At 39.7% G+C, this 15,260-nt stretch overlaps 2 protein-coding genes across 17 annotated transcripts in view; one reads left to right on the forward strand and one right to left on the reverse strand.

Annotated features, from left to right (window-relative positions):
* Positions 1–6,165, reverse strand: part of LOC123507566 (serine/threonine-protein phosphatase 6 regulatory ankyrin repeat subunit C-like) — a 20,521-nt gene extending 14,356 nt beyond the window's left edge. Inside the window, exons 1-4 of the mRNA XM_045260511.1 lie at positions 5,963–6,165; positions 4,510–4,835; positions 2,674–2,812; positions 1,052–1,145 (exon numbers count right to left, since the gene is read on the reverse strand). Coding sequence (XP_045116446.1) covers positions 1,052–1,145; positions 2,674–2,812; positions 4,510–4,555 — 279 coding nt within the window. The 5' untranslated portion in view covers positions 4,556–4,835; positions 5,963–6,165. The remainder of the gene's footprint in view (positions 1–1,051; positions 1,146–2,673; positions 2,813–4,509; positions 4,836–5,962) is intronic.
* Positions 5,959–15,260, forward strand: part of LOC123507565 (broad-complex core protein-like) — a 64,103-nt gene continuing 54,801 nt past the window's right edge. For 9 of the 16 annotated variants that reach the window (XM_045260502.1, XM_045260504.1, XM_045260508.1 and 6 more), the window contains exon 1: positions 7,801–7,943. The gene's annotated coding sequence lies outside the window, so the exon portion shown is untranslated. Of the gene's footprint in view, positions 6,000–7,149; positions 7,391–7,799; positions 7,944–7,964; positions 8,248–15,260 lie in introns of those variants that run through there. The other 7 variants (XM_045260497.1, XM_045260496.1, XM_045260495.1 and 4 more) reach the window with 7 other exon arrangements.

Here is a 15,260-nt window from a genome sequence, read left to right on the forward strand (position 1 = left end):
GAGAAAGATTAAAAGTAAAATATTCAACATCTATTTAGCATTATGAGGAAAGAAAGAGAGAAAATAAGACTAAAGAACCATAATTCCTTCTAAGTCCTTTTATAACACGCAATAGAAGAAAACAAAGGAAAAATAAAAAAAGGGAAGCGTAATCAGGTCAAGACAGATATGAATAAATGAGATGCAAAGGTAAACAAAGAAAGATAGAGAAGCGTGATAAAGAACAGACAAAACGTGAAAAAGAAAACAAATAGAAGGAGAGAAAAGAGTAATATGGTAAAGAATAAATAGACAAATGAAAGAAGAAGGAAACAGAGAAAAAGGGAAGAAATGTAGGGAAAGATAGAATAAAAAGAAACAAAACACAAAGAGAACGAGAGAGAAACGTAGTTAGGTGGATGAAAAAAAAAAAAAGAAATAAGCAGAAAACGTTAGAGACACGCAAGGTAAAATTTTAAAGAGGAACGAAGACAGAGAAACAAAGAGAACAAGGAAAGACAGACATGCGCAGTATGGTGAAGGGAAACGAAGATAAATGAGAAGGTATAAAAAACTATGGCCACAGTAGAGAGGAGAGGGGAGACATAGGGGGAAGTAATAATTATAATGCAGCTTCTCACGGCTGGACGCGTCTCTCCCTATACTCTTCGTCAGTTTTACCCTGAATTCCTGGAATCAGAAATGCGTAGAGTCTTCCAGGAACTTGGTGCGTATAAGAATTCCTGGAAGACAGAGAGAGAGAGAGAGAGAGAGAGTGGGTGTGAGTGTGTGTGTGTGTGTGTGTGTGTTCTTGTCTGCCTGTGACGTAACGAGTATAGAACACGAAAGATGAAACAAAGGAAAAGTAACAGAGAGAGAGAGAGAGAGAGAGAGAGAGAGGGTGGGGGGGAGCGAATAAGGCAACAGAAAGTAAGTATAGAGGAAAAAACGAAAAGGAAAAAAATGAAGAAGAAATGAAAAGTAAAATAAGGAAAGAAGGAAGATAAGAGACAGACCAAGAGAGAGAGAGAGAGAGAGAGAGAGAGAGAGAGACAGTAACAGGTATACTTACATCCTCATCTTGCGGGTATGTGTCGGGGTCCACTTCTTTAGCATAGGCCAGAGCGAGGTAGTCTTCGTAGGCATCACTCACTCCTTCTCCCTCCCTGGCGATACAAACATACTAGAAACGGTTCACTCCCTACCTGCTTCTGTATCTCCAACTTCCTATGACTTGATTTCGTTTAAGAGGGAAGTTTCAAGACATTTATCCCTTTTTTGGGGGCTAACTCTCTCCTGCTTCTGTATTTCCAACTTCTTATGACTTGATTTAATTTAAGAGGAAGGTTTCAAGACATTTATCCCTTTTTTTGGGGGGTTAACTCTCTCATACCTGCAAGGGGACTGGCAACTTAGTTGGCCTTTTTTCTGGTTTTTAAGTTGCCCTTGGCCAGCTTTTCCCTCTTATATAAAAAACTCTCTTACCGCAAATTTTCAAGGGTATTTTTCGTGCTAATAATGTAGATGTCCTTTTAATCTGAATGTGTCACTACAAGCTTGAAAACATCCTTGTAAACGGTCCATTCTCTCTCACCACTAATGTTCAAGGGTGTTTTTCGTGTTATTAATGTAGAAACCTTGTCAATCTGTCACTACAAGCTTGAAAACATCCTTGCAAACGGCCCATTCTCTCTCACCACAAATTTCTAAGGGTGTTTTTCATGTTACTAATATAGAAATCTTGTTAATCTGTCACAATTAGCTAGAAAATATCCTTGAAAACGCTCCTCTCTTTCTCACCATAAATTTCCAAGGGTGTTTTTCTTATCATTGATGTAGAACTCTTGTCAATCTGTCACTATTAGCTAGAAAATATCCTTGAAAACGCTCCTCTTTTTCTTACCATAAATTTCCAAGGGTATTTTTCGTTTTAATAGTGTATAAATCTTGTCAATCTGTCACTATAAGCAGAAAAAAACATCCTTGAAACCGCTCTTCTCTCAACACAAGTTTTTAAGAGTGTTTTTCATGTTAATAATATAGAAATCTTGTTAATTTGTTACTATTTGCGTGAAAACATCCTTGAAAGCACTCCACTCGCCCGCCACAAATTTTCAAGGGTGTTTTTCGTATTATTAATATAGAAATCTTGTTAATCTGTCGCGACAAACTTTTAAAACATCCTTACAAACATGATTCTTCACCTTTAGCCTTCTGAAAGTAGCGGAAGTGTGACTGAGAGGTGTTTCATAATGTAGCAATATACGCTACATTCAGGCACACATTCCTGCTTTCTTCTCTCATTTTGACAGTTTTTTTTTTTTATCTCTTTTCTGTTTTTTATATAGATTTTTTTTAATGCTGTCACTGATATCATGAAAATACTCTTGGAAAACCCACTGACTTTTACTAGAGTGCGTTAAAAGTACGTCTCTCTCTCTCTCTCTCTCTCTCTCTCTCTCTCTCTCTCTCTCTCTCTCTCTCTCTCTCTCTCTCTCTCTCTCTCTCTCTCTCTCTCTCTCTCTCTCTCTCTCTCTCTCTCTCTCTCTCTCTCTCTCTCTCTCTCTCTCTCTCTCTCTCTCTCTCTCTCTCTCTCTCTCTCTCTCTCTCTCTCTCTCTCTCTCTCTCTCTCTCTCTCTCTCTCTCTCTCTCTCTCTCTCTCTCTCTCTCTCTCTCTCTCTCTCTCTCTCTCACCCAGGGCTGGAGGGACGTGAAGAAGGATGTACAGTTTCGGCCTGTAGTCCCATATCGTCTCCTTCCTCCTCCTGCCCCTCCTCTCCCCATTCCAGCCGTATCCAGTGATGACCCACCGCTCCCACTCGCGCCTCCACGCCTGTAGTAGTAGTAGTAGTAGTAGTAGTAGTAGTAGTAGTAGAAGTGGTGATGGTAATAATAATAGTAATAGCAGTAGCAGTAGTAGTAGTAGTAGTAGTAGTAGTAGTAGTAGTAGTAGTAGTAGTAGAAGTGGTGATGGTAGTAGTAATAGTAGTTGTAGTAGTAGCAGTAGTAGCAGTAGTAGTAGTGGTGGTAGTAGTAGTAGCAGTAGTAGTAGTGGTGGTAGTGGTGATGATGGTGGTGGTGGTGGTGGTGGTAGTAGTTGCTTTTTATTATAGCGGGTAGTTGATTTATGCTTTATAATTTAAGGAGAGCATAATATCACACACGCTATCTAGCTAAGTGGTAGTAGTAGTAGTAGTAGTAGTAGTAGTAGTAGTAGTAGTAGTAGTAGTAGTAGTAGCAGTAGCAGTAGTAGCAGTAATATATCAAGTTACACTAGCTATTAATCAGTGAAAAATACTTATAAGTCTATGGTAAAGAAAACACACGTTTCACTTATGGGATGTGGAGTATAGAGATTTATTACTATTATTATTATGGCCAGTTGTGGTCTGCTTCGGCTCCGTGGGTGCTGTGGGGAGGTCCGCGAGACTGTTCCTCTCCACCAGGGGCAGATGTGACTAAGTGTGTGAATGATATGTGTGTAAGGGTAGGGTTGGCTTTATCTGGTGTAGTGAGATTACGCGCCTGATAAATAGATAGATTGTTATTACTGTAATTATCAGCATTATATATTTTTTTCAGTGCGTGCTATTGTTAGAGTATTGATTTTTGTTGTTCGGCTCATCTTTACTTAATTACTAATCACTATGAGACGTCTATATTTGTTCCCCAGCCGCCTCCAATCTTTAAACTCGGCACATATTGCAAAATCTACTCTTTTTTCTATCCCCTTCTTTTTTCATAGATGCTTATAAGGATTACGTGCATTCCTCCTGATGGTGTTCATTGTTTCTGTTAAAGGTTTAATTAAGTAACAAACATCATTAACATTCCAGGGATTAATATGATTTGCAACTTCACGTATAGTCAATTAACTTAATCTGGACCCTTGACTCCCTCCCTCGCTGACTGTATGATCCAGGCTAGGTAATAAGTGTTGTGTGCCTCACCTCACTGCGTACACAAGACAGGTGACTCTGGGTGACACCACAAGACTCACCAGTGATCGCTGAACCCACAAGAAACACCATAAGACCAAAAAAAAAAAAAAAAAAAAAAAAAAAAAAAAAAAAAAAAATTAAGAAATCATGACAAATTTTACAGGAAACTTCCTCTAAAATGTTCCCAGCCTTTTGATTTACAATTGGATTCAGCAGCACGTAAAGGAATGACATTGAATAAAGATATGTGTTGTGTACGGAATGTAAGCGAGGCGTCTGGTACCAAGTATCAGTGAAGGAAAGCTGTAATCAATCAGAGATGCCCTTTCGTATACCAGGCCAGGAGACAGTAGAGGGTTGGCTGGTATTTAGAGTTTAGTTGTTTGGTTATCCTTCAGTGTAAATCATGTGACGAGAAGAGGAAATGATAGTTATGAATTGTGAATGTTTTGTAGACAGCTTGATGGGTAGATAAAGTGTGTTCCTTCTCCCGCTCCTTATCTGTTCACTACTACTACTACTACTACTACTACTACTACTACTACTACTACTACTACTACTACCGATAATAACAGTAACACAGACTCACCTTGTTCAATAATGTCTATAGATTTAGGCGGAGAAGTTTCCAGCATGGTATACAAAAGCACTAAGCAGGAACGGTCTTGTAAACAGCTCAGTTCTTGTCGCTCCTCCCTCCGCACGCTGGCCAGACACACCCACACTCTTGTCTTATTCACAGTTCATACGCTATCACGCTTATGTATAAACAACTACTTCTTTTTCATTTAATCATTCAAACACTGCACTCTTTATACGTAACTCTTGAAACGCGATATTTATAAGCAAGTACTTTTTTTCATTTCAATTTCCATGTCAGTTTCTTTATAAATTATCCTTGAAACGAAGCAAAATCTGAAATGTATATTAATGTACTACTTATACATTTATCTAGCGTTTCATATGTAGGTAAAACTTTCTATTAGTTTCATAACGTTTTCTTTCATGTCATTATTCATACAACACTAATAATACTATCCTATTTATTTACGTAATATTTCAATTGACGTGGCAATGACTCACTTCATTTCATTATTCACTTATTACTAACCATTTCCCGTTCATTTCATTATCCATACAACGTAAATTCTTTATAAATCGCCCTTGAAACGTAAACTTTGGTGTGTATTTTGTTATAACCCGTAGGTTTATCTAGTGTTTCATCTAGTTTCATTTAATTGCTTATTATTTACGTTATCTTTCCATCTCATTATTCGTACTGCTATAGATCGTCACTGAAATGTAACAGCATACTAGTAAGACGTAATAAAACACATATGTATAAAATTCAAAGCTCATATAACGTCATCTCATTCTATTATTCATTCATCGTTATACTAATACAAGCACATAAAGAGTGAGACATTTGTTTTGAACTGTCTAAGACTCTAAGTTATCTATTATTGCTATCCATCATATTCGTCATTCGTTCTTTATTATGCGTGATAGTCGCATTTGGATTTCTCACATAGCATTCTTTGTTATTCGTCATATTACACATTACATCACTCATCATTCATTGCTCGTTACAAAAAATAAATAAATAAATAAAATAATACACATTTGAAACATAACACTAGTACTGGAATGTGTATATTGATCCGGGAATCTATTTAGTCTTTATATTCTAATTATTCACTGTCATTCATCAATATACATCGTTCATTATTCATTATATAAGCTGCATTTGAATCGTTTACTCGCATTAGGATCTATACGATCACCTAGGAATCTATTCACAATCCGTACACAGCGAACCTAACCCAAATTTTAGTCATTCACTGTCATTCACCATTCATTATCTTCTACATAAACCGCATATGAATCATACACTCGCTCTGGGATGTATACTGTATGTCACAACGCAGTAACTTATCTCATGTCGCAAGGTCACTCAAGGGAATTCCCGAGATAGGAGACTGAATATCATACACAGAGGGGGATACAGGACGGAAAGAGGGGCAGAAAAATTGTTCACTCACTCCAAGACAGTCACACCAACCCCTCTCTTCTATTCTCGTAAGTTATTCTCTATTTTTTACAGTTCAAGGAGGCTTTTTTCTCAGCTAACGTCTCAGGCTCCTCTATCGCACGTGTTGTTTGCATACTTGTCTCCATGGCAACGTTTGGTGAATGTTACCTGTGGAATTCACCTGTTTCCGGTACAAGTAGTGTTGGTGTAGGTAGAATGCCTTGAGTTGTTTTTTGTTTTTCTTTTTCTTCTTAGTTAGTTTCTTTGTTATTTGTCTGATTTTGACTACTACTACTACTACTACTACTACTACTACTACTACTACTACTACTACATCGTAATCTGCTTTGTTGTCGTTGCAGCAGCTGTTGTTGTTATTCATCATTATCATTGTTTCACAGATTGTTTCCCTTAAACCTCCCTCTTTCCTCAGCATAACAACCTGCTGAATAAATCTCTTCCAGTCGTGTATCATCCTATTTGAGAACCAGTTTCTTCCTTCTCTTTATCAACTCGCTTATTCACCCCTGTCCATAAATTCTGCCCAGTCTTCCCTCCATGCTCACTATTGACTCTGCATAACAACCTGATAATTGGGTCTATTCCAGTCATCTTCCGCCCTATTTGAGAACCAGTTTCCTCCTATCTCCTTCCTATTAAACAGCTTCATCACGTGCAAGTGGGTAACTTTTTTTGAACTTGGCGCTCGGTCTGCATTCTTATCGACCGTGATATGCATGGGGAGGCGCGGGATTGCCCAGTAACTTGTCAAACCCATTTCCCTTGCTATAGAAAGGCGCGGTGTCGGCAGCCGGTCTGAAGCTGCACGTCATGCTGGCTTCAGTATATGCAATATGTGGTGCCTGGCAACTTATTTTATTTATCAGTGCAGCATAAGGCGAGGCAACGAGGCATTAGGACAGGTAGAAAAGTTGTAAACAAGGTCTAATAATATTTTACTATGTGAACAACTAAGTCTTTTAAAAAAGTACTTTCACTTGCCAAATCTTGATATTTCAGGATGTGTCTGATAAAGTATAGCAAATTCCTGTAATGTGCTTGTACCCTCACCGAGGAAGATGCCTTCAAAATCATGAAAAAGTGATATATAACACAAAATTACTATTGCTGGCAACCATACGGGCCTTGATTCTTACTACATATAGCATCCAGCTCCACAAAGTGTGCGTGGCGAGTAGGGAAGAGTGGCGCGCAACACTGGAGAGTAGAAAGTAAGGAGGATCGGAGCGTGTGAGGGGCGCAGTGTCATGGCGTCTATGGACTTTCCCTCCTCGGCCGGGCAGTACTGGAACCCCGAGTAACAAAGACGCAGTGAGTTCATTGACCGTCTCGAAAACATGTCATGAGTGGCTTTAGTGCGCCTTTTGTGATATTTTCAGCGCCTCCGCTTAAAATACAGGGCGCATGTAGATTTAAGGTAAGTACAACCCTTTATGAAGTCCCATAGAGTAAGTTTCAAGTACATTTAGCCACTAGATAAGAAGAGAAAGGTGTGTTTACAAACAAAAAGTTAAGTCAGTGTTTATTTGGGTGGAATGCGTCACCCCTTTAGGGAGGAGGCGGGGGGAGGGGGTGTCGTGTCCATATCTAAGGGTTTTACTTGCTTTATAAGGGTTTAGATGGGTTATTTAAGTGCATAAGAGCGAAGAGATGATGTGTGAAAGGTTACATCGGAGGGAGACGGAGCGGGGGAGAGAGAGGAGGGAGAAAAGAGAGAGTGAGAGGGTGTCTGTGTTGCAATCTGGCCTTTACTTGCATACAGGGTCAAGATGCGTTAGTGCAATGCGAAAGGTGAACGTGGAGGTGTTATGTGAGAGTGGGAGTTGGGGGGGTGAGGGAGAGGGGAGAGTAGCCGCGGAGGGGAAGGGAAATTATTGATCACGGCGGGTTGTGGGCCTGCCTGTCTGCCACCCGCCACCGCGCCGCTCCCAGGCCTACCCTGCAACCCTGCAACACCATGCAACACACAGGTACACAGGCTGCCCTAACACTCCCATGTCGTGCCAAATACGTGCGTTAGTGCCCATAGATACGATAGGTGGTAGTGGGGAGTGATTTTAGCTCGTTTCTCACCTGGTAGGCCTACACTAAGCAGCGGAGAGGGTCTGGATGGAGTGGTAGCTATTGATTTTTAGGCATGTTGCATCTCGGTGTGTGAGCCTGGCGGTCCTCTGAACAAAGGGGGGAGCATTATGGCTCTCTCCTCGTGATATTGTGAGGATTGGACTGCCACACTGCGTCCCTGGGCTTGGTGTGTGGCGGCGCCTTCTTCAGGTGAGCTGGTAGAGGCCTAGCAGGTGTGTCGGCGAGCGGGGTAGGCGCGAAGGGCTGAGTTTGTGCATGTAGCCTACCTGTCACTCTCCATGGGGATGCAGGCAGGCGTCGTGGTGCTGCCTTGTATGTGGTGGGCTTGTGTGGGTGGCTGTGAGCTAATTCTTTACTGCTACACATGGGTTTGGGGAAGTTTGGACACACTTACGCATAGAGGGTAGGTGGTGCTCCAGTCATTTATGTTTTAAGAGAGTGTGTTTGGGTTGGTTTATGGTTTGCTAAGTAGTTGTCCCTGTGTGTGTGTGTGTGTGTGTGTGTGTGTGTGTGTGTGTGTGTGTTATTAGCAGTATTTCAAGATAATGTGCATGTGTATTTTGCCTCAGGTGTTATGATAAGATGCATAGGAATGACTTATGATATGCTGTTTTCCATGTTGCAGATGTAGGATGATTTGTTTTAATGTGCATTTTTATGAGATTCCTGATTAATAGTTTCTTGTCTTGCATTTATGAGAGTTAATCTACTTAGATGTATGCACCTGTTACTGAGCCAAGAAAAGCTTGTGCATTTTATAGCAGCTTTAAGTCTGAAGGAAGCTGAAAAAATGCACAAGTCTTGTATTTATGTTTATTCTATTGAAATACATAACTCATTTGAAGAACTGTCTTAACTACACTTGAGGTGAGTTAAGTTTGGTTAGTTACAATCTTATCTAACCTATCTCAAAGTGTATTGCTTCTGGTATGTGGTCTTACTTGAGTGTGGTTTAGTAAACATAGTTTTAATCTTACCAAACCTAACTCAAAGTGTATTGCATCTAATGTGTGGTATTATTTGAGGGTGGTTTAATTAGCATAGTTATTATCTTACCTAACCTAACTCAAGTGTATTGCATCTGGTGTGTGGTCTTACTTGAGTGTGGTTAAGTTAGCATAGTTACAATCTTACTTAACTTTACCTAACTTATCTCAAAGTGTAATGCATGTAGTGTGTCTGGTCTTGATGTGACTCTAACCCCATGTGCTACATAGTGAGAGGTTACTTGGTTTCAGGGAATACTAGAAGATAGGTTGTCAGATGTCTTGTGGGGAGAGAGAGAAAATGTCCTGAAGATAATGTAGTAGAGCACAGGAAGTTATGTAATGTAAGGTGGATTGTGTGGTGTGAAGGACGATGAGGCTGTATAGTGTGACAGTATAGTATATAATGATAGATGAGTACTGCTTCCTGTCTCTTGGGATTCCCTCTCATGTCTCCAGTCTGTCACCTCATTTGTCACTGTTAGGCTTACACTGTCCTGCCCTGGTCATCTGTCTTTGTGCTCCTTCAGTTGTCTTGTTTAACCTTTCACTGCAACACAAAGCAATTACCAGCACCAGAAGCAATGCATGGAGTCTTTATAAGCATCTATAAGAAAGTAATGAAAAGGATATATATTGCTATTCAGATGTAGCCGTAAAACAAGTAAAGATGTATTAGAGTGATTGGTATCTAGGGAAAGGTATCAAGTGGCAGTCTAAATATTATGTTGGAAATTTGTCTTTCATAGTGGCAGTCTTTTTGTAGTAGTTTTTTGTTATTGTTGCAGTTATATGCATTAAGATTATCTATTTTATTGTATTACTCTTATGACCTTGCTTAACACTTTCCTAGCCAAATAGGAAGTATTACCTGTCTTAAGGTGTAATGTAGTGATACTTTGTAATTTTACCTTTTTATAAAGAGGCTGAGGTTAACATTTCCAAGTGCCATACATTGAGGTGAGAAGAGATTAGTGGAGGACCAGCAGGCGTGACAGTACTTGATAGTGGGGAGTAAAAATACCCGACAGGAAATGACAACTCCAAATGAAGATGAGACAAAGTGAAACAATTTTTTACGATAATTTTCTCAGCTCTTCACTCCTGCCTTGAGTTTTAAGAAGTTGAAATGTGAAATGACCACTTGCACTAACTGTCATGGCAAACACTGCTATCTTTGTAATCATGAAAGGTATGCATATGGCTGCCTCATTTCTGGCTGATACTTTTAAATGGATGTCATTGTGGGATATAGATAACTTATGTACAATACTACCTGGTTGAATAGTGGATGATTCATTCAAGGCCTTTGTCACCCAGCACAATTGTTATGGCTATTTCATTTCTCACAGGAGATTGACTGTTTTTCAAGACCTCTACCCCATTCTTTTGGCAAGTTCTCCTGGACTTGCTTGGGGATTGGCATTTAAGTGGGCCTTTTTGATTGATAGTTTTTTGTTGCCCTTGACTAGATTTCTCCTCTTATATATATATATATATATATATATATATATATATATATATATATATATATATATATATATATATATATATAAATGATGAACATGTCTGTTATCTGATACAGTGACTGAAATGGCATGATATGAGAGAGGCAGGTGGCAGGGGATGGCAGGACATGGACTGAGGGCAGGTGGCAGGGATGGCAAGACATGTACTGAGAGGCAGGTGGCAGGGGATAGCAAGACATGGACTTAGGGCAGGTGGCAGGGATGGCAAGACATGTACTGAGAGGCAAGTGGCAGGGGATGGCAAGACATGGACTGAGGGCAGGTAGCAGGGGATGGCAAGGCATGTACTTAGGACAGGTGGCAGGGAATGGCAAGACATGTACTTAGGACAGGTGGCAGGGGATGGCAAGGCATGTACTTAGGACAGGTGGCAGGGGATGGCAAGGCATGTACTTAGGACAGGTGGCAGGGGATGGCAAGACATATACTAAGGATAGGTGGCAGGAGATGGCAGGGCATGTACTTAGGACAGGTGGCAGGGGATGGCAAGACATGTACAGAGATGGCAGGGTACTAAAAGGGGCAGGTGGCAGGGGATTTCAAGGTATGTACTGAGAGGGACAGGTGGCACGGGAGTTGTGTGGGACTAAGAGGTGATGTCTTGGTAGTGAAGGGATGTGAACGTCAGGGGTTTGTATGCAGCAGCAGACTCTTGGCTTGTAACTAGACCATTTGATTTAATGTTACTATTTACCCTTTGTATTAGAATGACATTATGAAACCAGAGAAAATAATAGAAATAAATAAAAGTAATGTCCGGGGAAATATGATTGTTAATACTGGTGAGATACTTAAATTCCCTGTCTCCCTTTCCTCCCTTCTAGAGTAGATCATAAGCTCAGGGAAACAAAAGAAGAAAAAAAAAGGGAAAAGAAAAAATGGGTAAGTGATGCACCAGTCCCTAAAGAGAACTCCAGAACAGTAAACCTAATAGTATACTTTTTTCAAGACTCTTCTTCTTCTCATCCCTATTCTATCCACCTCTAATGCTAAAGTTAACCAGTACTCTAAATCATTCATTCTTTTCCCTGGTAAGCTTTGGAACTCTACCCACTTGTGCATTTCTATCTTCCTGTGACTCGATCTTATTTTAGAGGGAGGTTTCAAGACATGTATCCTTTTCCTTTAGCTAACTCTCTTGGACCTGCATAGGGCATTCTAAATGGGCTCTTATTTGTATAGTATTTATTTATTTATTTTATTTATTCATTTATTTATTTATTTATTATTTATTTTTTATTTTTTTTCTCTCTTTTTGCCCTTAGCAGCTTTTCCCTCTTACATAAAAAGAAAAAAGATACTAGAATTAAGTCTCATGGTGTGATATGCAACATTGATTTAGACCACAAGCTGTTGCTAAGAGAGAATAGTATGATAGTCTCCATTGCTGCCAGCCCCTTGTTGCTGAGTAAAGACTGCATCCACACACTGTTGTCTCCCAGTGTGGCCAAAAGTTGAATTGTTAGTAGTGTGCTTTGTTTGACTTCATCAGCCACCAGTCATTGTTATAAGATATTGCTTTTTTGTTTTGTTCAGTGGAGAATAGTTTTTTTTTTTTTTTTTTTTTTTTTTTTTTTCTTCATAAGGAAAGGTTTAGTGTATTGGCAGCTTTTGTTTTGTTCTGCCTTGACATCAGATGTGAGTCAAGCTTGTGATATTTTCATTACAGTGTTGGTGTGAGGATGGCTTGGTGTGCTTCATTTAGTACTTGCCTCCTTCAGCTCCACCTTTGATTTATATTCATGACAGGCTTATGCTGAATTTTTATGAGCATTTTTATTATCTACAGTTATGATATCTTGGTTTGTGTTATTAAATTATCATCTGTACTTAGTTATCTTTTTATTGGGTGTGATCAGCAATTCCTGACAGTGCGTATACAAGGAATGATTAGAGTTGGTGGTATTCCAGACTTATTATTTGGTGCATTTGGATTGACTGGATGGCTTGGTATAGGTAGAGCTGTCATACATGAGATTACCACCAGCATTCCAATTTATCCTAGAAGACCATTGTGGGTGTCAGTCTCTCACTCTGACATGAGGAATGACTGTGACTATTGTAATGTTTTATGTAAGTGTGGTATAGGTAGTGACTGGCATGAGAGTGGCTGTCAGGATAGTGCAAGGGTTGAATAAATGATTACCTGATATGATAAGCTCAACAAACGAGCATTGGTACTGGCGTCACTGATTAGATGTGTGCCCTTGTGAGTCTCACATGTCGATTTTTAACTGCCTCAAGTGCATATCAAGGTCTATCTTCGGGTGAATGCCTGATTTCAAATATTTTCAAGGGAGGCGCTCACCACAAAGCTAATCACATGCAAACTGATGCCTCAATGAATTGATAACTTCTTCCTCAGGGTTAAGTATCTTGATCATTGGATATCGATACACCCATCCTTTCCAGTAAGCAACTTAGCATATTCACAACTTCAAAAGCTTCATTTCGTGTTCACTCAACAAAGATTTCCCATAGTCACCTCACTTTTAGGCATCATAAAAGTAGCCTATGCTTTTAATATTTCCCAGGTGTGTGTTATCTGCATATTTGTGAGTGATATTAGCTGTAGCCTTGAGATAACAGCCTACCTCGTCATGTAGTGCAAGCTGTGTGTCGGTAGATCAGGGAGGGGCAGGGAGGCATGTATTAGGTAAGGAAGACCCACCTGTTCATTCTGACAGTGGAGCACATTACCTGTATGAGAGGAAATAGATCTATGTAATGACAAGAAGATATAAAATGAGACACTAAGAAATGCAAAGAGAAGCTACAGTAGGTATGGGTAGGACATTATGAAGGAAAAGAGGAGGTTTGGAGAGTTAATGTCTAAGAGAAGCTACAGTAGGTATGGGTAGGACATTATGAAGGAAAAGAGGTGGTTTGGAGAGTTAATGTCTAAAGAAATGTGACTGAAGAACAAACACACTAGAGAAGTAGGATTTTTTGTTAGTTTACAGTTTGCTCCTTTTTGGTACCACAAGCACTTTGAAATACTTGCCTTTTTAAATCTCTGCCACAACATTGGCACACACGCTATCAAGTAGTGACCATTATCTACACTCACTGTTCTGCCTTTCATCATGTTACCTTAAAGTACCTAAACACTCACCTTCTTAATGTAGTCTCATACCTCCCTTCAAAAAATTTTAGTGGTAAAGGAAACCAGTAAAGGCAGTGGTATGCAAGAGGGCTGCTGTACTTTGTCTCTGGTTCCTGAAGTGCTGAGAACAGTGCTTAGTCACCATGTAGTCCATTCATGAGGACGTCAAGTGGAAGCATTGCCACTGAGTAAGGTACATACGTTTATCTAATCACAAGGACATGGGCTTCTTTCATGGAACCGACTTCTTCTTGTCAGATGTATTGCTTGTCTCATCTCCCCTTGCCATTGATTTCCTGGGACTTATATGAATACTGAATTTCAAATCACCAAAAATACAGAAGTCATGAAAACTATACCTTGCTAAGGTAAAATGTCAATAAGAATACCATGTTTGTATGAATATGTGACATGCGACGGTCTTACATGCAAACTCGTACGTCCACACACACTTTTAAGTTAATTTTGTGAACAGGAGCTGCATTGTGTAGGTCAAGTGCCCCTTTGCACTCTCCTTAGTTTCATTTGTTGTTACTTTTCTTGGGTATCAGACAACTTGAGCTTGACTGGAATTCTGTTGAGAAGATAAAGGAAAACACACACACACACACACACACACACACACACACAGATTTTCCACATAGAACAGTGGAAAAGTGGAATGCATTGAATAATGAAGTTGTTACAGCTCATAATGTGCATAACTTTAAGGAAAAATTGGATTAATGGAGACAGGACACTATGAGCCCCCCTCGAACCTTGTACGATACATCTAGGTAAATACACGCCATTCCAAATGTACGTACTTAACAACCATTAACACCTGGGCTTGGTGATGTATCTACTCAAAGATAAGATATCAGAGCACAGTACAATTTGTGGGAAGTTGGTTTGTGAACGTGACAGGAATCATTCAGTAGCCTTGAATGATGATCATCACCGTTTTTGTTTAATGTCCGCATTTTTCCCATTTAGAGTGGGGTTGGTAGCCGTGAATGCATTGAGTTACTTATTGGATTTGTTGGGAAATCACATACACTGAATCAAGTAGAGGTGTTTGTGCCTTAGTGAGAATGTAAACAGGAAATCCAGGTGCTGAATTTTTATGTAACGATGTTTTTTTTATGTTTTGTAGTTATAACTTGTATCATAAAACACTGTGATGCATTGTAAGGTTGACTTGTGTTGCCTTTTCTCAGCACCATGTAGATGAGTGTATTTTTTCCATGTGAATGGAATATCAATGTCCTGGAAATAATGTTATCTGTCTTATTATTATAATTTGTTCTAAGTCAGCAAATTTTCAATAGACAAATTTGATTTTAGTGAGTGCAATTTCTCGTAAGACAGTTCTCAAGCATTTTCTATTCAATCTGTATCCATAAAGATTACATAGGTGAATTAGTTTCTGTGTGCATAGGAGGCGTGGCTGGGAGATGGTGGATAACATGGAATAGTACAGTGCCTCATGATAAGTGAGTTGGTGGTGGGCAGGGGTGGCAGATAATGTACCAGTGTGGAGTGAGAGTGACCTGCTTGTACCAGCAGCAGCAGCAGCTTCCTTCATGGCTCCTATGCCGT

Source organism: Portunus trituberculatus, chromosome 22, assembly GCF_017591435.1.
Source record: "Portunus trituberculatus isolate SZX2019 chromosome 22, ASM1759143v1, whole genome shotgun sequence".
NCBI lineage: Eukaryota > Metazoa > Arthropoda > Malacostraca > Decapoda > Portunidae > Portunus > Portunus trituberculatus.